This window comes from Falco rusticolus, chromosome 2 (assembly GCF_015220075.1).
Source record: "Falco rusticolus isolate bFalRus1 chromosome 2, bFalRus1.pri, whole genome shotgun sequence".
NCBI classification, from domain to species: Eukaryota; Metazoa; Chordata; class Aves; order Falconiformes; family Falconidae; genus Falco; species Falco rusticolus.
The window spans coordinates 26,579,375-26,607,157 of NC_051188.1; the positions used below are offsets into that span (position 1 = coordinate 26,579,375).

The window sequence follows — 27,783 nt, forward strand, 5'->3', positions numbered from 1 at the left end:
CTCTGTCACAAAATCAGAGAAAAACCAGGCGTCACTACACACCATTCTCTACTTTAAATAAGCCTAGCTCTGTGATTCAGTCTTCTATGTCTAAAATAATAATACATAAGTGCTTTGAAGGATTAATTACTCCTAAATGTGCTGAAATATTCATATAGAATATAATGTATAAAGACATGTAACTGTTCATTGCCACAAATGTAAACAAAATCAATTTCAGAGCACAGCATAATAGTAAAGAAAAAAAGTCCACACAAGAGAAATTCAGGAATTTCAAAACACTCATCCATCCAAAACAACAAAGCCAAATGAAAAATTCCAACATAATTTGGGAAAGCTAGCAGTGTAAAAAGTTTTGCTCATGTCCGAAGAAATAACACAAAACACTTTTGAACCAAAAATTTTGCTGTTGCAAGGAAACTTGAGTCATCAAACAATCACAAGGGGTGCCCTTATTTTCAGAAAGGCAGGAGGAAAATGAAATGCCAAATTCAAAGAGTAAGAGTACAGAATTATAACCATTTTGCACAGCAAACTTTACAGCTGCCACACAATTAGAATGGTCAAACACATGTTTTAGGGCTTAATTAGCATACTACTGAGTTTCAAATCCTGAGGTTGCTCCTGGCAAGCTGAAACAGGGATGAAGTAGGACAGTCTGCTCTGCTCCTCAGGTCATTACTGTACCAAACTCTAGCAATAAACGACTCTTTCTAGGCTTAAAAAAAAAAAAAAAAAAAAAAAAGTCTCTTTTTAAGTCCTCAGTAAGGACTACCCATGAGGGAAGCACCCAAGTCTCCTGCTGTGCATAAGTGCCATTCTACCATATTTGTGCAATGTTCCCAGTTATTCTGAGGTGCTACTGGGACCAGACTCAAGTGCATTGACTAACATTTGATTCAGAGACAGCAGTAGTAAATGTCTGCTGCATGAATCCAAGAACTGGGTATTTTTCACTACTGCAGATGTCCCTTGTCTTTTATGCCAACAGGACCATTATGGTGATTTTTTCCCTCTCCTTCACGATGACAAATGCCAGCACAATCAAAATTTGGAATTTTTCCATGTGAAAAACAGAAACAGAAGAGTGCTAACCTGATCAGCTCTGCTATGCTTTCAGCTGTGACTGTGACTAAAAAACTGGCCAGGCAGGCCACCCTGCTTATGGAAGAATAATACCAGGTGCATCACAGTAACATAAGAAATACCTGAAATAAGCCTCATACTATGAAAGAGGAAAAAAATGGGGTATCCATACAGAATATGCTGTACAATACTGCAGGCCTTTTCTCTCTGCATTTTAGAATGCCATCACTGATCTTTTTGTATGAGTTTAATTACAGCCTCACTTTAATGCTGCCAGTAATAAGGAACTATTAGTACTGCTCTTAAAAAGGCAAAAAGCTTTGTTAGATACTGAAAAGAGCTAGGGATGCTCTTAAAAATAATAAAGGGCAGTCAAGCAATCACGTTTGCTCTGCCAAGAGCTTTTAAGATGTAACCCAAAGGCTTGAAGCTTCATTACCAAAACATTTTTCCTGTTGCCACTTAGAAAAATTCTGCTGAAGTTTAATGACTAAAGTGTAGGTAGTGAAACTGCAACAATAATTGCATGCTTAAGAATTAAAATACAAAGTAGTTCTACTTTATTTGAAGAGATTACTTTAAATACTGGCACTGTTTTGGATCCTCAAAATACACAGATCAGTGCCACTGAAGAATACATAGAGATTTTTATGGAACCCAGACTGTGGATACAAAGGTTCATCTGAGAGTTCAAATTTAAAATAGCAACATACCAATATCAGGAAACATAATGTGTATACAGTGTTTAAAAGAAACAACCCATCCACAAGATAGGCTCTGAAGAATCCTTAATAAAGTGTTCTGTTTTTCTTTCATTTCTACCCATTACCAGCGCCTAAAGTAGCTGGCAATGGTGCTGTGCTTCTAAACCGTGCAGGCAAAGTGGCGGTCAACACAGGAGCTGTGGTAAGCCAGCCTCTGAAAGAGTTACATTTGGAGGTGTTCTGTCTTCTCTGCTACAGTAATAAAGCTTGTAGAATATAACTTTAAACTGTAAAGGCACTCTACCGTATGGTATCATGTAAGAAATCAGACTGGCTAGCAAACTATGCTGTTGGTCTTTCTAAAAGCCAAATGAAAGGCATGTTCAGCTGTACCAACATCAGACTACTTGAGAAGTTCTTTTTGCTGCCTATATTGAATGGGCATGCTCTTGGATGGAACTGTATCTGAGATTTATTGGTTTGGGTGTTGATACAATACTTCAGGTTACATCAGCATGCCTTTTTCTTCTTCCTGGCTGAGAGGTCAAAAATGTTCCAGGATTGTCTGTTTTCAATGGCTGCCGTGTAGTCAAAAAGTTAAAGAATCTACCTAGCGTACAAAGACATTAAACATTCTCCAAGGCTTCCAACATCCTGGCACACAGAATCACTGATAAGAACCAGAATGGAAAGGGTCAGAGATCACCAGAACAAAGATGGCAACTAGAAGAACAATTCTGTCAGGCAAAGGATCACTTACATTAAGTGCCATTAAGACGACATGCCAATCTGGGTTTGGCACAAATACCTTCATTTTCAATTTGGAAACGCTCCGTTAAATTTGGTGGTGTTTTTTAAATGATTGGAAGTTCTTGGCATTGATATTAAATTAGTGCTTTAGTTTGGGAAGTTGCTTCACTCCTAAAGTCTTTTTAATTGATCCTTTTTGAGGATTAACCATCTTCGGGTTTCCTGGAACACTGTACCTCCCTCTGAAATAAAATGGGTGAAGTTAGTTATCAAGTGTCACATTCCTTGTAAGCTTTAAATGCTATAAATTTACATGCTTTTTATATTTACATAACTGATTACTATTGTGAATTAATAAAGCTGACTGAGGAAAAACCAAGTATATTTCTGGGTTTGCAGGCTAGCAGAGCATCTATTCTGCATACAAACTCCCTCCTCATCTCACTGTTCCTGACTGCTTCCTGTTACCTAAATGATGGCGTTTGAAGAACGTGAACAGAATACTGAACACCTGCACAAAGAGAACGATAACTGGCTAAGGAGACATTACATAATCCCCATTAGGAAATGGAAAACCACTTCATGTCAATGTAGTTACAGTTCTCTGCAGGTATTCCACTCTGCTCTGGAGACCATGCTCTTGAGCCCATGATCTTACATAGGAAATGCTGCTCACCAGACTTGTGCTCCAGACCCTTCACCAGCTTCACTGCCCATCTCTGAACATGCTCCAGCACCTCACTATCTTTCTTCAAGCAAGGGGCCCCAAACTGAACAAAGGATTCACAGTGCAGCCTCACCAGTGCCCAGTACAGGGGGATGGTCACTGCCCTGGCCCTGCTGGCCACACTGTTTCAGACACAAGCCAGGGTGCTGTTGGCCTTCTTGGCCACCTGGGCACACTGCTGGATCATGTCCAGCTGGCTGTCAGCCAGCACCACCAGGTCCTTTCCCTCCAGGCAGCCTTCCAGCCACTGTGCCCCAAGCCTGTACCACTGCAAGGGATTGTTGTGACCTAAGGGCAGGACCCGACACTTCTTGTTGAACTTCATGCAACTGGCCTCAGCCCATCGGTCCAGCCTGACCAGACCCCTCGGCAGAGCCTTCCTGCCCTCCAGCAGATCAACAGTCCTGCCCAGCTTGGTGTCACCTGCCAGTTTACTGAGGATGCACTCAATCCCCTTGCCCATAGAGATTTGGAACTACTTCTACTTGGAGCTTAGAAGATTAGAACCCAAGGCCCCAGTTTGCTCAATAATTGATTATTCAAATAAATCCATTACTCAAAATCAATTGATTAATCTGTAGATCACTGTAGAACTGGACCAAGCACACACTGTGTGTCTGTGTGGAATTCTGCAGGCAGCAAAACCTCTTTCCACCCAAAACCAGTTGGAGTTACAGACTTGGAAGCCAGGTAGCTGCAGCCAGTGCAGTGTTGAAACTGAGCTAATAAGCCACGTTTATGCCCGAGTAAAACAGTAAGGGCTCATGATGACATTAAATTGGCTGCTCAGATTTCATCAGAGACATGAGTCATCAAGACATTCATGTTTTTCCCGACCGACAGCTAGCTTTTCTTCTTCTTTTCCTGTGAAATTCTGTAAGAAAGACCTTTACTGAACTTGGCTTCTAGGTCTGAGTGGCCAGGAAACTGAATGCATTGACAATTAGTGTTCAGAATTGCTACTCAAAAATGTTTTGGTGTTGCTTTAATATGCTGGTTGGGTTTTCCAAACCTGCACCTATAGTTAAACTTTAAGCATAGTTTCTTAGTATGGTTTGGAATCCAATGAAGGCAGACATTTTCTGAAAGGTCAAGAGAAGTGAGAGAAAAACTCTGGACAGAAAATTTTCAAATTATTCTCAAGAACATGTTTATTTTCAGTCATGCAGGTCTTCCCTCATTTGAATAAAAATATTTCATTAATGTCAGCTTGAATGAACAGCCTTCAGGCTGTAAATCAAAACATAATTAAAAAGGAATAATATAACAATGGCTGTGCTAACCTTGTGATGATCAAAGGGTCCTTACTTACATTCTAGTGTTTCCTTAAAATACAAACTATGCCAAATCCCCATTCTTATCTCCATGTTGCCAACTAAAGCCAAAGTTTGACCTTAAAGTTCTAAGTCCTAGTTATAAAAGCCAGTGCTTTGTAAACCATGTTTTTTGTTAGTAAGGGCAATTTAAAAGATGAAAAATTCCCTTCATGTGCATAAAGTACTTTGAAAAATTAAAAAGAATCCCCTGAGGGAAAATGCGTTGAAAGGGGATATTTTGTTACAATATGCATCTTCTGAGACGAGCAATTACAGGGCACTATTTTATTTTACACTTTATTTTCTTTTGTTTGATATAAAGAAAATTACAGAAATGTACTGTCATATAATTTCAGCATAAGTAATGGTCTACTAAAATAAAGTATAAAAAATCCCCAGATAATCACAGTTCTAACCCTCAGCAAATCTCAATATCTGGCTGATGATATTTAACCTTCCAGCAGAGACAGTGAATTCTAGTTCTAGCTTCCTGACCTTCTCCACATGAAGTATGTTAAACATCACTGGGACCAGAAGCAGCAGCTGGTGGGGTCTGATGTACCCCCTCAAACCTATACATGCTTTTTTTCTGTATTAAGAAACTTTAGTTATAGTCTTTAATTCATATTGTACTACATTAATTCATATTCTTTTAATGTCATCTCCTCGAGCATTAAGATCTAGTGTTCTGATTTCTGAAATCCTGTGATTCTGTGCTTACACAGAATGAAAGGATAAAGCTAGTCAGCAAATATACCTACACAATTTCATGCTTATAATTTACTCATTACATTTGCTGAAGTTCCCAATATATATTGGGTATGCTCGTTTTGATAATATTGGTAAGTGGGTTTATTGGTAAGAGTATTTACTGTGAGATACTAAATACACAGAAAACATACTAGCTCAGGAAGTCTCCAAACAAAGTATTTGGGAGAGCTCCAAAAGCAAATATTATATCTGCCTGCTTACATACTTTTGTTTGTTGGCATCTACTTATGGCCGCTGGAGGCAGGATACTGGGTCCAACACAATTTTGACATGAATCCCTATATTCTTCGTATTTTATATTCTCAACATTTTCAGTCCAGCTGAAAAATAAACGTCCTCCAATTTCAAGCTCTCCCACAAGCACTACAATCAGAAATTAATTTTATTTCTATGTAGCTCAGAGAGGGTGGGCTCTTTTCAAATTTAAATTTATAACCCATGTAACTAAACAGAAATCTGTTAAACAATGAAGTCTTTATATGTTGTCATCTAAAATCACTCACATTATCATCCACAAAAAGCTTTACAACCTCTATTAGCTAAAAAGGACCAAGCAAGGCATTTATTTAATTGAATCACTCTTAATGGACTAAAGGGTATACTTGCTATTCTCAACTCTGCAGTAATACAGAAAAAAATGATCCATTTTAAAGGCAGGTTGAAAGAGAAGGACATCAGAGGTATTGTAAGATTTCAGAAAGGCCACTTGAATACATCTATTTTCAATATTGCAACATACTTAGTATTAAATAAAACTGATTGAAAAACAGTATCAAATATTATGTTAAGATTAATACTTTGTCAGTAGAATTATGCTCAGTGCTATTTACCATGAACAGAAAGTTGCAATATTCAAAACACAGTATTTAGCAAAAAATAATAAACCAGAAAACAGAGGAAATATAAAGAAAATTTACCTTAGTATCTGGTTTTCTCTCTTGCCAGTCAGAGCATTTGTTTTTTGCCTTTCAATGATTTTAAGTGTAGCTGAGGTCTGCAATAGCCAATTTTTTTACAAAACAAGTTAAATGCTAACAACAATCACAGTTAAAGAAGTAAAATATTTCCAAACTAATTTTGACCCGCTATGGCCTTATCACCATAAAGTACTTTAAGCAGATATTATACTGATGCCTTGTTGATTTGGAGAATTGAACACATGCCAAAATCCCTTGCTGTGCAAAAATACCATTATTTATTGAGCTGAACGATCAGAGAATACGTAATTTCAATCAGCATGTTTTTGGTCATGCTACCTATAACTCCACATTTTCAATGAAGAAGGATTATTTTTCCTAACATACCTCCCTGAATAAGAAACAAATTATAATCACTTAATTGTATTTTTGAATGATTAAACCATTAATTAAGGACAGGAATTACTTGAAAAAAACATTAACACAGCATGGAAATCTCTGCATACTCTAGAAGTTTACTTTACTGGACACATAGAAAAACCCCTCGGTTGTTACCCTGGGTCTTGCATTTAACAGAATCCAAGCAGGACTAAATAACTTGGTTCCCTCGTTCCTTAGCTCCAAGGGTTCCCTTCTCACCCAGCTGCCTTCACCATGTTTACCATTACTTTACTGCATCTCAGAGGGACAGGCATACTGTGGGCAGAAAATTAGAAAATGCAGAAAGTTTAGGGCTTGCCTGGCTGCTGTGCACACTTGGGTATCAAGTGTAAGTGAATAAAGTTTTCTCAGCCCCTTTAAACAGATCCATCAGGAACATGTAATAAATACTTAATATATCATGATTATCATGTATCGGCTACATCAGATCAGTGGAGGCTTTTTCAAAGCCTACAGCTAGATTTTGGGGCTACCTAAACAAGGCTCAAGCTTTGGATTATTACATTACATTAAAATGCTACATTTTATAGCATGTGTGAAAACATCTTGCGCTTGTGAGAAAAAAATTCTGGCACTAAAAAGAAGCGTGTCTCACTGCTTACAAGACAAAAGGTTTCTACTGTGCTTCCAAATATACAATGCACCAGGCAAGTGTTCTTGACCCAGTTGTAGCTGTAACTAAAACAGTCTTTTCAGAGTGCAAGCATAAAAATGGAATAGGATCTGCACAGATTTACCCTCTTGAAAGCAAGAAATTTTTTACACTTAAGGAACTCTAGTACTAAAGATGGTGACTAGTATAATTCATCGTCTTTCTAGGCAGATGTGATTCTGTGACACAAGGCAAGGCCTGTACTACGATTGCCTTCACCATTCTTTTAAGTTATTACTTATATGAATATAGAGTGCCAGTATATACGATTATTGTCCTTAAAAGCCTCTTTGCTGGTAAAGTTTACTCCAGACCTATTCCAACTAAAACGAGCTGTTATTGCACAAGCAGATAATTGTGATTAATTGTGGTTTTTTTCTGCAAAGAATTCATAATCGCAAGTCAGAGTCTACTATACTAGTAAAAGGCATGAAAGAAACGGCCTTTTCAAAGTTCTGCTATTGTTCTTTGCTTCTTAAACTGATTTCCGAATAATATCAGAAAGTGTTTTGAGATTTGTGGAGTCCAAATCCCAAACCAACATTTTTTCAGACAGAAAACAAAACAAAAAAAAAAGCAAGCATGAATACACCAGAAACCGTTGGTGCCTCTAGCATGACTTCCCAAGTTTGTGAAATCTTTAATTTATTTTAAAACCATCATTTACAATTTACTATATCCATATAGATCCAGACAAGGCAAACAACAAAAGCACTCAGAAGATATTTTGTAAAACAGCAGAAAAAGCACTCTATTATAAAAAAGGTAATTAAAAGAAATGGCTGCTGAGAAGTATCTCTGCCTTCTGCTTCTGCCACAGGCTTCAGGAGGGATCCAAAACAAGCTAGGAAAAAAAATCCAAATACCTGGGATTTTTTTAACACCTAGTAGTGGAAACTTCCATTCTACAATTTTTTTAATATGTTTTTTTTTTTACTGTGGGCTATAGAAAAGCACAAACATAACGAGGAAAAAAAGCCTAAAAAGACATTATATACATTCTCTGTAACAAAGAGTGTCACTGTAATATATAATAACAATATCCTGTAGTATATTTACTTTGGAATGTAGGGAAAATGTTAGCCTATGAGTAAATCCTTCTAACTTGACTACTACCAACATTACTGTGCAGACTTTAGAACAGAGAATTACAGCTGAAAAAGTCTGGACTGAATGTGAGTTTACTTCTGCCTCTATTGTTAAAATGAACTGTTAAAAGGGAGAGCGTATATACACAGACTTTAAAATAATATAAAGGAAACAATCAAATCAAATCCATACCTGAACAAGACCTGAAAAGACCAGAGGAGCCACTGGTCCTTTTGTAACCAACAACCAACCATGATTAGGTTGACTGCCATGTTCAGATTAGCAATGTAAAACATCAGTGTCTGATCACACAAACAACTCACATAGGCTCTGCTCACAGCTCAGGAGGAGGGACTGATAAGTCCCTGGGAAATTCATTTCATCTTGATCTAGAACAGGTGTGATGGCTTGCACCTTAAACATGCTCCTCTCTCCATAGGCTACAGAGGAACCCTCTACAACTACTTTAGATTGGGTGTTTTAACACTGAGAGATGATAGGGAGATTAAAGTGAAGAGTATTATTTTGCTCTCATATGATTCTGAAATCATGGGGGCAAATAACTGACTACTGAGAATAAAATGTGCTACCTACCTTGAGTGTCAGTGGCAAAATCCTAGTCCCTAATGCTCCATTTAAGCAACATGCCAGTGCATATACCTCACTTCAAATAATGCTTTATGCACATTTAAGTGCTTTTCTAGGCAGCTGAACAGAGGCACTCCTCTTACTAGCATGTTCAGCAATAAAATCATCTTTTCTTTCCTATATTCTTCCTCCAGCAGTTCCCAGTTTCATTGTTAATGCAAAGATATTAACAGTTATCGTGGGCATTTACTGGGGGTTTTTTTCTTGGTTTCATGCTGGAAAGTTAGTTTAAGCAATTCTTTCAGATTTCCCAGAGCAGCAATGAACCGTGCAAGAGAATCAGTTGCCCGCTGTGCAGACACATGGAAACACTGCTAATTACAGCCTTTCACCCCAGTTAGCTATGACAGGGATTCAGTGAGTCATTCTTGAGTATCACACTAAACTATTACTTTTACATAATTCAGAAATTAAGAGCTCTTTCAGACTAAGAAGTACTAGAAATCTTTACAGGTTCCTTCAGTTTGCAGTATCAATTTTTATGTATTACATAATGTGCAGCAATAAAATTTAACCTCTGATTTCACCAAAACAAGGTATCTTATCCTTTAGCTTATAAATTTAATTGAAATACATGCTGTATCATCATTCTGAGCTGGATGGCTAGTTTGTCTTTAAAAGAATAAAAGGAGAAATACAAAAAAGAGGAATTGCTACTTAAGGTCGGTGTCACTACTGCTAAAAATTTGGTTCTGTTCTTTTCAACTGAAACATTAAACTGGCATAGCACTCCTGCGACTAATGGATGGGCAAGTATCAGAAAATTGCTTCAGCTTTCTCATTTAAGGGCACTGACTGTGCTTGGGAACAATGAAACACCAACTGACACAAAAGCAAAAATAGTATTTAAAAATAAATAAACTGTAGCAATATCTCAATTTCTAGCTCTCAAAATGTTTAAAAGGCAGCTTTTGTAATGGATTTGGTAGATGAATTAAGTGACAAAAGGCTTTGACCTAAGGTGTTAACAGATGCTGTTGCTATACTAAGAAAGCATACTGATTTTTAAAAGTTATTGAGTCACACATTTTTCTTACCTGTAAAATCTCTGAGAGGTATATGCGCCGCTCATTGTTAGCTTTGTGGTAAGCCTACAGTTGAAATAAGGGATATAGGCTAGAATTAAGCAAAATATTTTAAAAGCTTTTTTCCAGTGACATATTTTGTGAAACTATTCTATTGTCTGTTTGTCAGACAACATAATGGCTTTCATAGATTAGAGGCATACAGTGATTACAAACCTTTGCTTCTTGTTCCAGGCTAAGTTCATAGTCTTTTAGCTGATTCTGGAGCCTTTTCTTCTCTTCTTCTAGTTGTTTAAGAACCTCCTTTAAGGAACCCTGTGGTTACAGTAGATAAAATGATGTTTTATAAATATTTCCGTTCTGTATAAAGATATCATCATCATAGTCCTTATTCTTCAAGCATTATGATGTTTGTCATTCTAATTGCTTCTTGTGCACTTTTTGTTTACATGGTTGTGCCTGGTACACTGCAGAGACAAAGGCAATTAACCATATGCTACAATTATCAAGTTATGTGCTACACATTTCCACTGTGTTAAAATGATACAGATACAGTTTTCCACACTGCTGCTCCTTGATAGATTAGTAAAGTCACCCTGTGGTGACCAGCAAGAATTGCTCCTTACTGCTAACAAAAGTTCACTCTGATGGGTCCTTTTCGGTAGGAGGAAGATTTCAGATCTCACCTGTACATCCATTTCCAAACCACTTGCTGAGAGAGCTGCTGGACTGGCTGAAGAGGCACATGGGATGTCAAAGTAACTCATGACAGCTTGGCTAGAAAGCAGTATTTTGTGGGGCAACTATCTGTCTTAGGTGTGTAGCCATCTACCTTGTCTACAATTGGGATGAGCTAGACCAAGAGTGGTAGAGACTGTTTTTGATTACTGGCACTGGAAGCAGAACACACACCCAAGCAGGTGCTCCTCCATTTCTAACACGGGAAACTGCTTCTCTTTCATAAATTGATCCACTCCATCCACTAGAGACATTCTTACTGGGCGACTCTAAATGTAGATGGCTTTTTTATTTCCTTGTCTTACATTATTCAAGTTCAGTTTATAACTGTTTGTTTCTCTATTGAAATGATTTCTAAGATAACTGTTCTCCTTCCTCCCTGGTGTTTGCCCTCAGCATGAATAGACAGAAGACAGGAACACATTTTTTCAACATTCATTTTACTAGTATAAATAAGATGAGCTTTTAAAAATCATTTTTCACACAGCTGGCTGTCCTTTCCTCTAATCATCAAAGTAACCCCTTTGTACATCAGGCTGGAGCTCAACCTTCTTACGGTTGGAGAACAGAACTGTATTGAGTATGTAGTACTCCAGAAGCCACCTCACTGCCCTGAACAATGTCAGTAATACTCCTGTAAACTGTGTACAGAAGTTTTAGGATTGCATTTTCCTTTTTCACAGCTGCACGGTGATGGCTCACAGTCAACAAGGGATCAGCTGGAATACCCAGATTCTCCTCTGCAGCATGTCCAGGTGATCAGCTCTCAATTCATAACAGAATTTATTTACTATTTCCTAAATCCCTTGGTCTACACTATTAAATTTTAATCCCATTTTAATAATCTAGTCTTCAGTGTTGTTCTTTTTCTAAACAACATCCAGATCCCATTATATTACACAATTGGTATCAGGAGAGATATCACAACCTATTTCTACTTTGTGTATCAAGGTCATGCAATAAGTGTTAAGATTACTCCTAAACTGGTTCTGGAAGAACTCTGCTTGTACTCCCCCAGCAGCCTCCTTCACTAGTCGCTGCTATTACGTTCCATTTTCCAGCTCTTTAGTCCTTCACAAACCTACTAATCTTCTTTTTCTCCAAATTAGTTATTTTCCATGTGACATGGTATCTTTATCAGAGGTCACAATGAACATGATTACTGTATTTATTGTGACAACAAATCTATTGTCTCATCACAGAATGTCAACAGGTTTGCCTACCATCCATTTTTCAGTCTTGTTCTGCATTATTCCTCTCTTTCTCTATCTTAAAACTGAAACGAAAAAAATTCTTTTCTCCAATGCACACAATGCCATCATCCACAACTTTATTAAAACCACTTGCTATCAGATCAGTGATGTAGCAAGCCTGTTCTTTCAGAATCCTAAGGTACAGATTACACATTTCCCTCAATTTAAGCATGCCCAGCTCCTTGAGTTTTCCTTAGGATTTAGTTACTGTCATTTCCTCTTCTAGGCACTGGCTGACATTAGATATTTCTTCCTTTGTCTTGCATTTTATTGTGTCTGCCTTTACTGAAAACTTAGGCAATATATACACATTTAATTTAAAATTAATTAATTCATGATAACTTGATCTGACAGTTTTTTTGACTGGCTTTTCTGCAATGTTCTTCTAGATTTTCAAATTCTAAAAATGCATTCCCTCCTTATTATCCAGTATTTTCTGACAAAAAGTGTTAACTATTACATCCACTGAGATCTGTGCCTCATCATTATTACTAGGCACTTGGGTTTTAGTCTTTATTTACAAGTATCACATACAATACAATTTCTGGAAGTAATCTAATAATATTATATCCAAATTAATCCATCCAAGTTTTATATTTATATCTATATTTGACTGTATGTATGGGATTCAGTCTAAGGTGAAGATATCTACATTTGAGTGTCCATTTGTGAAGCTCCTGCTAAGCATCACAGTCAATACAGCCAATGATGCACAGCAATTCATTCAGCTGAACAGCTTCAGAGCTCAGTTCGGGGGCCATCTGAGATGCCCTAGAGGTTCCAAGACATTGATGTGTGGCAGGTATGACACATGGGTTACGGGAGACACATGTCCTTTTGGAGCAGCGGTGGGCTACTCTGCACTGAAACATCTGCAAACCTCTTTGTTTACACAACTATTCCACAGAAGATGCCTGCTTAGATATATCTAGATAAAAGACTCTATACTCACTCAACTGTATTAATGAGACCTGTAGTAAGAATTCAAGATCTAGCCAAGAGGTAGACAGCTATATATAGAAAAGAAAATATTGGTGTCCTAATATTAGAGCCATATTGTTTCAATACATATTTCAATATTATTTCCCAATATTACTGTGACTAAAATTTGTTTTCCTATCGATCTCAAGATGAATTAACCCAAACAGATGATGAAAGAATGAACAACACTGATGTAAAAGTCTTTCACACCTGCAACATACCGTATCTATCTCTGTTTTGATCTTTCCTGCCAAATGCATACCTTTAATAATTATCCCTTCTTGTTTTCATTATCAGTGTTACTACATATCAGGCTAGTCAGGTTCTTCCATTTGTCTGCTTAGGCCCCCTGTATAAACAAAGTATCCTTTTCAAAAATTTTGTTTATTTTTATTTCTAACTCGAGCATCTCCCTAGTCAGAATAGCTGAATCCTTTCACTTTCTGTACTGATTACCTTATCATTGCCTTAATGATCAGTTATTTCTTCTCATGACCTTAATGCTTCACTATGCATTTATTTACCAGATTTTCCTGGTACACATGGAAAGGAAGATAATATGACTCTCCCCAGATATTCTCCCTTTCTTTTTTTCATGTATTTTTTTTAATTTCCCTATTTATCATGCAAACCTCAGATCCAGAAGGCCAGTGCCCTTATATCATCTATTTCTCAGAGAGGTTATGAATGCATGCTAATGGTAAAAACATCCCAAACCTAATATAAGCCTTAAGGGATCAATACTGGGTCTGGTCCTGTTTAAAATCGTCATGAATGATCTGGATGATGGGGCACAGTGTCCCCTCAGGAAGGTTACAGATGACACCAAACTGGGAGGAATGGCTGATAGGCCAGAGGGTGGTGCTGCCATCCAGAGGGACCTCAGCAGGCTGGAGACATGGGCTGACAGGAGCCTCATGAAGTTGAACAAGAAGTCCGAAGTCCTGCACCTGGGGAGGAACAACCCCATGAACTGATATATGCTGGAAGCTGCCCAGCTGGAAAGCAGCATGGTAGAAAGGGACCTGGGTGTCCTGGCAGACATGGGCCAGCAACGTGCCCTTCTTTGCAAAGGTCAGCTGTATCCTGAGCTGCATTAGGCAAAGCATTCCCAGCAAGTCAAAGGAGGCGATGCTTCCCCTCTGCCCAGCCCTGGTGAGGCCATACCCGGGGTAATGTGTTCAGTTCTGGGCTCCCCAAGGGAGACATGGACATACTGCAGAGAGTTCAGTGAAGGGCCATGGGGATGATTAGGGGACTGGATCACCTCTCCTGTAAGGAAAGGCTAAGAGATCTGGGATTGTTCAGTCTAGAGGAGAGAAGGCTGAGGGGGGATTTTATTGATGTGTATAATCACCAGAGGGTGGGTGCAAAGAGGACAGAGCCAGGCTGTTTTCACTGGTGCCCAGTGACAGGACATGAGGCACTGGGCACAAGCTGAAACTCAGGAGGTTTCCTGTGAACATCAGGAAACACTTTTTTACTGTGAGAGTGACTGAGCAGTGCAATAAGTTGCCCAGGAAGGTTGTTGAGTCTCTCTCCTTAGAGGTATTAGAAAAACATCTAGACATCATCCTGGGCCACTGGCTCTAGGTGGCCTGTACAAGACAACCTCCAGAGGTCCCTCCCAACCTCAACAGTTCTGTGATTCTGTGACCTTCATTTTATTGTTACAACTGTGCCCTCCATCCCTCAGTCAGTACCTTGGCTGAACAGTTCAGTTTCCACTTTTCTGGGCATCCATCCAGCCTCCCACAGTATTATTCAGTCTGTTCCAGAGTGAACTTGAAAATACCATTTGTCATTTCTCCAAAGATTATGTCATTCTTATAAAAGCATTTTCATCTCAGGTCCATAACTTATATCCTTGATTTTGGACATCATCAAGCCATTCTATTTTCTCGATGTGTAAAGTGATAGTCCTACCAATGGTTTCTAACAGGGAGCCACCAAGCATATACATCTCTTACATTTACTTGTTTGAAATCTCCAGTCTTCTCCTTTCTATCATCTGCAACTCACTGTGTCTTTTATTCTTTTCATAATTATCTATAAAACACGTTACTTATTCAGCTTCAAATTTTATTTTTCATAAAATTTGCAGTAACATTTCTGGCTGTTGCTGTGAATTCCCTAGGAATGATTTCCATTGAAGTCAAGATTTTGCAGGAGCATGGCAAAAGGCACAGTACTTGTAAAACATGTTGCCAAGAGAGAATAACCAGTCCCACTTTCTTTTTTTTTTTTTTAAAAAAAGGAGCTACAGAAGAGCCTCATCTTTCAAGAATGTTTCACACATGACTGAACTGTTATTAATTTTAATCTGTTACAACAGACACACTGGAGACATTAAAAGATTTGGGGGTTTTTTGGTCTTTTTCTAATTAAAACAGAAGTACCTTGGATGCAGATGAAATCTTTCTCCTAACACAGAAGGCTCCTATAGTTAACACTGGCCCATTCAAGGAGAAAAAGTAAGCTGCAGATTAAAGAAAAGATTTGGCCAAATTCCACCAGGTTCATATGCTATTTCATTACTTCAGTGTCTGTACAGAATTAAACAAGACAGATACAGAAAACCTCAGCACTGTCAAGTGAGGTAACTAATTTTATTTTTTGCTTTCTTTACCTGACTGCATATTAAAGATCACAACCATGTGACAGCATGTTTTGTAGAACATATTTTGTACCACCTACAACATATTTTGTATGACTACAGTCAGCTTAAACACAGTAAATACAGAAGTTCATGATGCTCTCCAGATTTGTTCTGTGCAAATCCACAGCCCACTGTTTATTTCCTCACTAGATTGTCCATCAATGTTATATCAAACAGTAAGACTAGGTGTTGCAGCTGTTACTCACAACAGAGCAATTTGGTATTTCCTCAGTGATTGTACTCATCTAATTTCTTTGAGTTCTTTCACCTACAAAGTAGGGGTTTAGATCTTTTTTCATTTAATCTTTTCAGAAGCACTGTCTATTTTTTGCTGCCAATGCAGCTGGTGCAGTGCAGATGCCTGGGCATTCATTCAGCTCTAGAGCAAGGATGATATCCAACCACAAGCAAACAAACGGTGCACTACACTGCTTCTCATGAGCAAGCAGACGAAAATAGATTGATACTACAGTATATGGTTACCATCCCTATATTATCTGGGTGCCTCATAATTTGAAATGTACCTATGCTTACAATTCTCCTGTGAAATAAATTAAAAATTATTCCCAATGTATAGCTTGGGAAGTGAAGCCCCAAATCAAAAAGGGACTAGGGTCTAAATTGCACTTCAAGCAGAATGCTAATGCAGCAACCTATGCAATCTCTTACATTCTTCACATCTGATTTTGCCATGTAACTGAGGTAGGCATATGAGCTGTTGCTGTTGTGGTTGCCCATAAGCACAAGCTTAATCAAGCTCCTTAGTTTGCTGCTGAAAGCCTTTACGGAGTCTCAAAGCAAAGCTTTCTGGTGATCTGTCTGATGGGGCACAACCTGAGAAGCACGCTTCAGCCACATCACATGAGGAAGGAATACTGTCTAACAGCCTAAAAAATAACTCACAAAGAGTTTAGATGGGTTGCATTTTAGTCCTCTGCCACCCTCAGAGCTTCAGTTCTCATATCTCATATCCTGAGAGTGCCCTTGCCATCATACTTAACTGCTACTGAGATATTTTTTTTAAGCCAGGCCATCAATCAGTCAGAAATGCAAAATTTACATGAATGGAAGAGGAACAAGTGAGAAAGGCTGCAAGGTCATGCTTACTTCTGAAATTTCAGACACAATTCTTGGATGTTTCTTACCAACTTGCAATTACACACTGTTTTGAATCCCAATCTAGCTGCCTTTCTCCCAGTTAATACCTAGGAAACTTAGGCAGCTAACTCAGTGTTCTGACTTCTATTCCTGGGTCCACGCACCTAACTGATGATGCAGAGCTCAGCGTAGCAATACTGAAGTTCTTATAGGAATCTAGTGATACAGGTGTTCCTACTCAACTAAAAGACCTCCCCAAGTCCACAAACACTATAAAATGCAATTTCAAAAGCAGTCACAAGAAAATTTAAAATAGTAAAACTTCAGAGAGCTTCTAGAGACCCACTTTAGCTAGGACTATTGTAAATTACCTCCCACCCCTACTTTCAAGGCACTAATTGAAGTGCTAGCTGAGACCTTAGGCATCTGGAATTTTTAGCTGCTGCACAACATTACAAATCAAGAAGTGAGAAACTCCAGCACATGAACTCAGCCAGATCATTAAGGGCTGGATTTGTCTTTCCTAAATTCTGTAGGAAGGAAGCAGAAAGAAACCTCACCAAAACAGATTCAATTCTCAGTGCTCATGGTTGTATGATCAGCTTAGTGCTTAATACAACAAAAGCACACAAAAGCAAAAGCTCACAGAAAACAGAGTTTAAAGCATACAGTAACACAGACTTATAGCAGAGTTCTTGGAGCACAGAAAAGTGTCAATACAAAGCAAGGACCAGTGAGAGCTCAAGAGAACCAGAAGGAGCCTCCCAGTATGCAGCACTCCCCCAGAGGGGGAAATTGCCAACAAAACTCCAGGATGAACCAGTAAGATAAATTCTGAAAAAGCTTTTAGAAGTGGTGTAACTGAATATTGAAATGGGTTTTCAAAGATAGGTTTATTACAGGTTCTTCTACTAAGTTTTGAATAGCTGGACAATGTGTTCCTGAAAAGGAGACATAAGCTAAGGCATTTAACCTGAATTTAAGATCCTTTAGTTTTCAGTAAGTCATCCATGTGAAACCACTCTGAGCAAGCTGCTAAGCTAAAAGACACACTGAGATTTTAAATGAATACTTTCTTTATGTAATGGAATTTTGCAGGGCTTAGCAAGATTCACTCTCAGAGCAATGATACATTAAGTCTTCTGTCCAGCAGTGACCAAAGCCCGGAGTTCCACAAAGGGAACACCAATTCTCCAGTTCATCTTTTTTTCACACAATTTCCTTTTCATTCGACTAAAATTACAAATTTCACTTAACACTTGCCAGAAAATGAAATTATACAGAATGACACTGCAGCTGAATTTTTAAGGCCACCCACATATGTTGTACTCATTCTGGATTTTTCCTTGCCCTGCTACCAGTGGCAACAGAGATGGTAATTTCCATAAATCATTTCACAACAGACAAGGTGACAAATCCATGACACCATCAAGAGGCTCAAACTTGCTTTCACCAGAGTCTAGTTCCTGCAAACTATTGATCTTTATGGCAATTTGCTTCAGCTCTAATGCTCTTTAACTTTTCTCCATGAGTTAAAACAGAAGCAATATATCTGTCAGTCGTGTAGAAAAAAAAAAGGAACACAAGAAGCCTTTGCAATCCATCCTGCTTGACATTTTAAATCAAATGAAGTTTTGTTTAGAAAATAAACACTCTTCCCTCCAACACTAGGAGCTGATGTTCATCAGCTGATTTAGCTGAATCTTTTAACATGTTTTAAACCCATCAAGAGCAAAAAGCAATACATCTTTAGTTTTGTTGTAACAGAAAATTATATTAAGTTGATAACAATAAACTCACTAGTCATATGCTACCGAGAAAATGATACACAAAAATTATTTAGCATATTTCTACAGAAAATATGCACTGACATGCACTCGGTATATACGCACGGATCCTCTAAGGGCTTCAGGAGAGGCGCAGACAGGCTCCCGGCACTTGTCTAAATGCCAAGTGCCCCCTCGCGGTTAGCACCATCTTCATAGTCAAAACCAGACCCAGAGCTGAACTCCACGCACGCAGCGCGTCTTATGTGCACCAGACATGTGCAACAGCCAGGGTAAAGAAACCAGCCTGAAGACTTGGAAATCTCAGGCTCCTTCAGTGTAATGGGTGTGGGGCACCGCTACCCTAAATCCTGGTGTCAATGGTCTCCACAGCATCACTCCTAGAGGTTAGCTGCTGACTCCAGGAGGAAGGCGGCAGAATGCAGCCCTCCGTTGCCATGGTTCAGATTGCCAGAACAAGTTGTTGCTGGCTCTGAAATGCTTCACTTAGTATCTTTTCTGGTCGGCCTGATTGCTTCCTTATGCATATTCTCTGGAAGATATCCCAGGGTCCCAAGTCAACCGATGTCGATGGACTTTTTAAGAACAGCCAGTAATAAATGTCCCTTGCCTGCAAGATTTTTCCCTGATTGTTTTCTTTGAAATATAAAACATATTCTGCCTCTGGGAATACCACAAAGTGATGTAAATAAAATTGCCTGCTGGTTTGTGCAAGGCCACCAGGAGGACCAACCACCACCACTATGACAAGGAAAATAAAAACGGCAAAACGAAAAGGTCTCTTCAAGGCATCCAAAATACTTGTCTGAGGTCAGATGAAAGGAGTAGGAAGGGGAGGTCTGCAAGGAGGCAGGATACAGCTTAGGGCAGTCAGACCAGGCTGCAGAATCTTCTCCAAAATACTCCCAAGTTTCACAAAAGACAGGATACCAGATTTCTTATTCCCACAGAGCTACTGGTGACTTAATCCAGCAAGAGCAATAAAGTTCATTTAACAGTCACTTTCTAGTAGAATTGTCAACATTTCCTATGACATTATAAAGTGCTGACATTCCCTATAGGCAGTTATCAACACCTACTGAAGTAGAGTCTTTGTTACGCGTTTTCATAAACCCAACATTCCCCTCCTGCCATGTTACCAACACCTTCTCCAGTGTGACACTGCCACACATTCTACTTACAGTATAAAACTGACAGCCTGAACAACCCTGAGGTGGTTGTGTGAGGGTCTCAGTTCTGCGGTCACTGCGCTCTCAGAAAGGCAGCTTTGCGCAGTAAGTATCTGGCCCTCAATGTCAGAATTTTCTCAGCTATGGTGCTGGAGACTCCTGAAAATGGTGATTTATCACACAAACCTTGGTTCCTTGGCTAATCTTAACTAGAGTGTTGCTAAGGCCATGACATCAGGAGTGCACTCTTCTGAACTGATTTTGCAGCGTGCTTTCCAGTCTTTGCATAATAAAGCCACTATCCAGGGATTCTTTCTTGCATAAATGGTGAGAGAGAAAGGAATAATTTTCTTTCTGCTTTTATGGGAAATTATGTTTAACAGAGAGCATGTATTTCACCAAAACTCATGTAATGAAAAGATGCGAACAAATGAATGCAGCATGTTTAAGAGAAGCAAGGAAAATTCACATCATGTTATACTTTAAAGAGAAGGCATTCCTTCTGTAATTATTTCTGAAGTACTGTATGACATTTGTATTACTCATTGGGACATAAAGGAAATTACTGACTAAACAGTTTTCATTGCTGAAACTCCCCTGTGCTCCCTGTGCTCTTTACTATTTAGGTTATTTTTATTCTGCCCTCAGTACACAAAAATTATTTTCTAAACCTTGCCTGTAAAATTTGTGTTCAAGGTATTGGTTCTGCATTTACTGTCATGTGACATCTACATTTTTTTTGAGACAAAAAGAAAAATATTATCTCAAGTCAATATAAGGACTTCAGAAAGATAGTTGTATATTTAAATGGTTTAGGGGTGTTTTTAATAGCAAGGAACCATTCATTAGTACGATTCTGATTTTAAAGCAAAAATAGCACAAGCCATCTGCAATAATCATTGCAATTTACCAACACAGAAAATCCTCAGTGCTTCCTTGCTCATCACTCCAGAATTTACATTTGTATTCTTCTTTTTCATTCAGGTTTTTATAGCTTGCTGACTGCCAGGGTCCCTAATGACGAACCTTTTTTTATTTTTCCTTTAGTGCTTGATATCAAGAAAATATTTCATGCTACCTAGCTCTAGGTATGAATGATGATGGGATGAATTACTCTACAGAAATGTTCTTCTCTCCTTCTGTTGACTGGCAGGACCTTAAATGACTAGCTGAGTGAGATAAATCTAGTATCTTTGAGGTATTTCCTGTGTTAAATAGAGCTGAAATTGCTTAGGAAGTTACAGATTATTAGAGGTCCTTCTAATAATTCTAACTGCGTGATTCTGACTTCCTTGAAAAATTAGAAAGGTTGCTAATAGGTTAAAAAGACTTGCCAATACTACTTAATTTTCTACATATGTTGCTCAAAACAAAAATGCTGTTGGCATATTATAGAAATTGTATCACCTCGCTGGAATTAAGTTTGAATGTGATTAAAGACTTCAGCATCTGACTTTTCAGAAATAAAGACTTGTAAAGTGTTTTCATTTCCTAAACATTCAATGTATTATTTGTTTTCTTTTTTCCTGTGGTTCTGTGACATTCTTACAACAGTCTTTTCTTTAAAATGTGTACTTGTGCTTTTTTACCTCTTCATGTTTGATGCATTAAAACTTAGAATAACGCGTACACTGTGGTGACTGTAACTTCAGCCCTAGACTTTAAAGTGGTCAGACCTAAAGCTGGCTGTTTACCTACACATATTTAAACTATTTTCAGGAGAATGTCTGTGAGGAGACTTAACAGCGCAACGTTAAGTGTCTCAGGGATGCCACTGGACTTCATGACAGATGGTTAGAGATACACATGCAGGTAGAAGCAGAAACACAGGTTGTGACACAGATGCTTATTGAAGCTTTCGTAAGCGTGTTTTTCAGTGAAAATGCAAAAATCCCCCAGTGGTTGTCAGAGGGAAGCTAGAGAATAAATTTCAGTGTAATATATGTGTACGCCAGATTTTTGGTTTATATGCATAACCATGAATTTCAGTTTTTATTGAACAGATGTAGATGCTTAAACTCACCTTCACAGGATGAAGGAAAAAACTAGACCAGGATAAGAACATCCTAATGCCTAAGAATCCCTAAATAGGGTGTTTGGAATTCTTACGCGTGGACAGAAAGTACTGGATTTTTATAACTGTGCAGGAGTCCCGACTAAATGCTGAAATGATCTTAGAAAGACCCTTGAGTGGACCTTGAGTGAAGATAGCCTACTTGTTCAGATTTTTCCAAGACATTTCATAACGGAAATCTAGTAACAGAAGCAAGGCTAATAGAAGCTAAAAGTAAACAGGATTTGAAATATGGGGAGGGGGGCGGGGGTGATATGGTGGACTCTTTGTAAGATGCTGGGAAGGCAAAATGGATGGTTGGGACTTATTTTAAAAGGCCAGAGAGGGACTGTGTGTGGGGGTGTCCTCATCCATGCTCACTATAGGGACGTGTTCTATGGTTTTGTAACCCAACAGAAGGAAAAAAACTTAAGCTAGATCAGGAAGGAATCTCATGCATTAGCAGACTCTCCTTTAGCAACCTTAAGGACCATTTTGCTGTTGGCATTCATTCTATTCTAAAGAAAAAAAAAATATTGAAAAGATTTTGCTACTTGCAGTTGACTATCAAACCTGAAGATTTCTTGAAATGTACTGTTAGTGTGTTGAGGCGATAAAAGCACAACACTGCATGTAAAATTTTGCTTTTATATCTGTAATGGGATTCTCTGCAGTGATATGTAATTACATATTAAAGGCCGTTCTTAAGAACTGACTAATGCTTTTTCTGTATTTATATTGTTTTCAGAATACAGAGATGATAATGCCCTGATTCCTAGGAACTCATCAGTAACTGTTAGGAGAGCCCTGTTGGAGGAGTTAAAGTAACCACAAATCAGATGTTACGTACGTAGCCATAAAGCACTGTAGTCTGTGTTAGGGTTTCAGCATATTCACTTTTTTTTGTGGATATTGGTTCATTCAGATTGTATCTTTCTTGTTAAATTTGCTGTTAAGTTTTGTTGCCACAGGGTAGATTTTACTGTACCTGTCCCAAAGCAGACAGACTTTTTGGCCTGCTGGGACATGGGATTCAAACTCCAAGAGTGGTAACTGTTCAGATGATTAAGTTGGGTTTGCTCTTGGGGCTGATTTTTCTGAAAGTCAAGTTGTAGATCCTGCTTCCTCTACATGGAGAGATTCCTTATGGTATGCGTTTGCCATTATAGTAAAGACAGATATGCATTGTAGTGTAAACTTATAATTTGTTCCCATCACCCAGCAGTCTGACTGTCAGCGTTTGACTGTTTTTTTCCCTTTGGGGGAGGGGGGCAGGGATATTCTTACATCCCAAATCTGGGGGGTTTTGCACACTAGCTCTGGAGGAAAGAACAAGACTTCCCAGCTGGCGAACCAGACAAACAAGAAGTTTCATTCTTAAGTGATTCCTATTAGTCTCCTAAAGACAATGTCCATGTCAGGCAAGAGAAAAAGAATAACATCCTAAAGCATATTGCTTTTTTTCTGCAAGTATGATGAAGGAATAGTTAATCCTTTCCAACTTGAAACTCAGTAAGCAGTTTAGCACATTCCCAAATGTTACTAGTTATCTTTCTAAGTCTGCTTTTACCCTAAGCTGGTATCTGTGCTCCAGATTTTATTTCTGTATTCCTAAGATTTATGGAGGATGGAGAATCAGGTATATTGATAAAGTTAGATATTCAAATGCAATTCTGACTACAGGTTCATGGTTGTTGTTGATGTATTCATACAGTCCGGTTCTGTATCAGCTATATCAGCATGGTTTGAATGGCCATGTTTTCCAGCCTTCTTAAAAGATACACTTTGTCTCCACAGTTAGTAGATATTATTAAGCTGTGGGTTTTCCATGTCTTTCTAAGGTTAATTCTCAATAAATAAAGTATAACAAGTTACAGCATGTCTCAAACAAATAGTACCGCAGCATCCTGGTGCCCATGAAACATTTGCAAGTAAAACCCCCTGAATTTATGTGGCTCTGCATATAAACTTTGGGCATAATGCTGAAGTAGTTGCAGTGCTTTCAGACACTACCAAGTAATTCTGGATGCTACAGTGTTGTGCTGCTAAACATGGCTTTGTTTTGGGGGTTAATTTAGGTAGGTATGCTTAGTGCTGTATTGCCAATGCATCTGTTTCTGGTTGGATGGCACCCCCTCCTGGTATTCAAATGCTGCCCTAAAATGAGAGGATAGAAGCAGCCACCATCAAAAATCCAATACCTGTATGTGGGGATAAGGAATGAAGGTCACTGCCATCCTAACATTGAAAATGAAGCAGGCAGGTTAGCTTTCTATTCCTTCAGCTGGAAACCTCGAGGAAACAGCTGGTGGGGTGGCTAATGTTTGGGAATGATGAATGCATGCTGTCATGGTTGGAGAGGCCTTCAAAAATGCGTTACTTGCCTTGTAATATGTTCTTCAAGGAAAATGGATAAAGATAATCTAAAGTATTTCCGTGTGCTTTTTCGTCTTTGGGAGGTGTGCGGCTGTAATTGTAGCCTGGTGATGTTCCAGCAGTGGCAGGAAGAATGAGCCTTTCTATTTTTACAGAAATCCCACAGCAGCCTTTGCATTGCCTCTGCGCATAGGACACTTTGGATGATGTATGAATTGTTTATTAACTAGATCAATGGTTGCATGTTTGATTCATGATGAGTAGCGTGCAGGTACAGACCAATGAGTATACGGAATCTCAGCAAGTGTTTGTGTATCATAAATACTTCCTAAAGTATTGTAACATTTTCAAGATGATCTTAAAGCAAATTCTGGCAATTAAGACCTTTTTTTGTCAAAGGTCTCCTCAGTTGCACAAAATCCTAGGAACTGCTTTCACGTGACATTTCTACTGCTGTTTTCAGTAAATATAGCATATGACCACAGGTAGTGCTTTGGCATGTTCATGTCTGAGTATGGTAGGTACCTGAACCCAGTGCTTAGGCTTCCACAAAGAAACACTGTTCTAAAGACAATGCTGCTGCTATTTTATTTCTTTGTCAGATTACTGATTTTTTTTTTCATGTAAGTAAACATGCACTTCAAAGTGTCTAGACAATTACTGTTCTTTCTTAGAAACCAAAGCATTGTATCTGGCACCTATTTGTAACACTAGGGCTATACAGTTTGGCTGAAGTTACCCTTGTAATTTCATGGCTGACTATTTAAGAACACAAAACTGTAGTATAGACTTCACATATAGCAGAGAGAAATTGCATAGTATAGCAGAGAGAAAATATCTGAGGACTTCCTCCTGCACTGTTGTATTCTGTATCTTAAAGTAATTGGTGACAAATTACAAATGGGATTTTGAGGGGTTTTTTTCAGTTGCACTGAATATACCAAGAGAGCAGTGTTTATGTATACAAATGAATTTCCACATTCACAAGACTATCAGAATATAATGTTTCGATGTTCAGGCTTTATAATCTGTTTTCACTGATTTATGTTGAGTACAAGTTCCAATCACCTTTATTTCTTCTTCTAGAAGTCGAACGGAGCCAGTGAGTGGAACATAAAAAGCAGTATGTAAAAACACAATCTCAAACTTTTTTCTGCACGCTGCACCCAATTCTAAGCAATGTAGCCTTGTATTAATTCTCCAAACATTGACAACGTATTTTCCAGTAAAACATAGTATACGTTATAAATCCAATGTATTTGATTCAGCATAGTCGAAACTGAGCAATGCTATCATTTGCACGGTTCTAATGAGAACATTGATATTTGTGCCTAGTAACACATTGCATTTCATACTAAATATGCTAGAATATTTCCTGTATGACTGTGTGCTGTACAGATAATGTATGATCATTTTTAGATCATGTAGGTTCAAGGTTTGCACCACTGAACTTGGTGCCGTTCTTTATTATACCACCACACTATACCAACACTTTCACTTTACTTGTGCCCCCTTTAGAAAAGGGGCAGCATTTTTCTTCACGTTTGAAAACACTGTCATTCTGCTGCTAGAACATGAGTAACTCACTCGAGGAAATACTGACTGGTAATGGCCTAGATCTCCATTTGCCACTTGGGTCAAATGCTATGCGTAATGACAAATTTCAAAATAGTCCTTACAGTACAAAAATTACTTTGTGGTGGTTTTGGTTTTCATCTTTAAGTATAACTGCTTTTTCTTCATTAGAATGGGGTGAGGCATTACATTAACCCTAGATCACTGGATCTGATCACTTGATAAGCTGTTAGGATAACTTAATCTAGAAATTAATGAACTTGAGGTCTGTGTTCTGTGAAGGATACAGCCTCTGATTCTCATGGAATGGTATACAATCAATTTAAAACGGAAAACATTTTGTAAGTCTAAATTGGCCCTCTGTAATTCTATCACTGGGTAGTTCAAATTCCTTTTTGGACATGAATGCCTCTCACTGCGAGCCTGAGTTAAACTGGCCCAGTGACCCTAGTAGTTAATGTAATGTGTTTATGTAAAACACGTTTATAGCATTTGAACTAATTCAGATTGGGTTTTATTTCTGTAAAAGAGTTCCTTTTATCTTTTCTTATTAGCATGTGTATAAACACAAATCACATGTTCATAAATAAAGTTAGCAGTCTTTTAGCCTCAAGTGTTCTGTGGCATGTCTGTATTACATTTCTAAGATGCATCTTATCATAAGCTAACACAGCTGCCTCAAAAAAAAAAAAAGAAAAAAGGAAAAGAAGGAGAAAGGAGAAAGGAGAAAGGAGAAAGGAGAAAGGAGAAAGGAGAAAGGAGAAAGGAGAAAGGAGAAATTAAAAAGAAAAGGAAAAAGGAAAAGGAAAAGAGAAAGAGAAAGAAAGAGAGAAAGAGAGAAAGAGAAAGCGAAAAAGAAAAAAAAAGAAAAAGAAAAAGAAAAATCCTGGAGTGGGAGGGAAGACAGTGTTGGTTATAACTAAGTAAATGAAAGACAAAGAAAAAACTACACTGTGTTCATAAATGATACCTGTATGCATTTAGAAAATCATGCGATATTAACTGATTAATTTACAAACTACCCTGAAAATAAGTTTCCTATAGTGACACTTCCTTCTCAAATAAACTGAAATGTATTTTTTACATCCTTTTTAGCTGAAAATTGACAGCTTCCTTAACCTTCTGTTTTTTAAGCAGTTGTAAGCATTGACAAGGGTCCCTCTCAAATATATTCTGAGTAACAAGTTGATCTCAGGAGGGTTTGGTTATTTTAGTTTCTTCCCATTAACCACATAGGCACTCTTAAGCTGTCATAGGTTTGGACTTTGTTTTGAACAAATACAAATTACACTGGCTTAGAAATGGCCCTTTCAGAGACACTCAGAGGATATAGTGCAGGCTTTCAGACAACAGTAAACTATTGCCATGGTTTGATTGTAGAACTTGAATATGTGTTTAATTTTTCTAAACAGATTGATGACACTTCTGTACCTGTTCTCTGGCCCAGCTTATTGAGGTATATTTAGATGTACTTTTTTGTCAAATACTTTTTTTAAAAAAGGGGTTGCTTTGTGTTTTTAAACCTTATGCTGTGATCTATAGCTGGATAACTGCTGTAATGTGAACAAAACTTTAATTTAATTTTTAATAATTTAAAGTATTTAACTTTAAAATGTGTGTATATTTTGATACTACCCTGTAAATTGTAGTTCCTAGTTCAGGAAGATAGAAGGGGAGGACCATATCAGCCTCAGTGTAATGTTGCAGTATTACCCAACTTCAAGACAAAAAGAACTGTTTACAGACGCTTCAGAAGCTGTTTACCATTTTTCATATGTTTCATTAATTTTGCATTGGGAACTAACACAATTTTTACAGAAGAATTTAATTGGCTGCAAATTAGAGACATCTCATGGCCATTTGCAACAGTCAGAATAGAAGTGTTTCTGGAACATTGATGTTTTGTATGACGATTGTATGGCTATTTTTGAATTTCTAGTCATTATAGTTACAGATCCACAATTTGAA

At 38.1% G+C, this 27,783-nt stretch overlaps 1 protein-coding gene across 2 annotated transcripts in view; it reads right to left on the minus strand.

The window, feature by feature from the left end:
- Positions 1-27,783, minus strand: part of LOC119143678 (coiled-coil domain-containing protein 169-like) — a 60,880-nt gene that overhangs the window by 8,801 nt on the left and 24,296 nt on the right. The window contains exons 5-8 of one of the 2 annotated variants that reach the window (XM_037378177.1): positions 10,343-10,441; positions 10,139-10,192; positions 6,272-6,348; positions 734-2,782 (exon numbers count right to left, since the gene is read on the minus strand). In XM_037378177.1, coding sequence (XP_037234074.1) covers positions 2,680-2,782; positions 6,272-6,348; positions 10,139-10,192; positions 10,343-10,441 — 333 coding nt within the window. In that variant the 3' untranslated portion in view covers positions 734-2,679. Of the gene's footprint in view, positions 1-733; positions 2,783-6,271; positions 6,349-10,138; positions 10,193-10,342; positions 10,442-27,783 lie in introns of those variants that run through there. The other variant, XM_037378178.1, reaches the window with a different exon arrangement.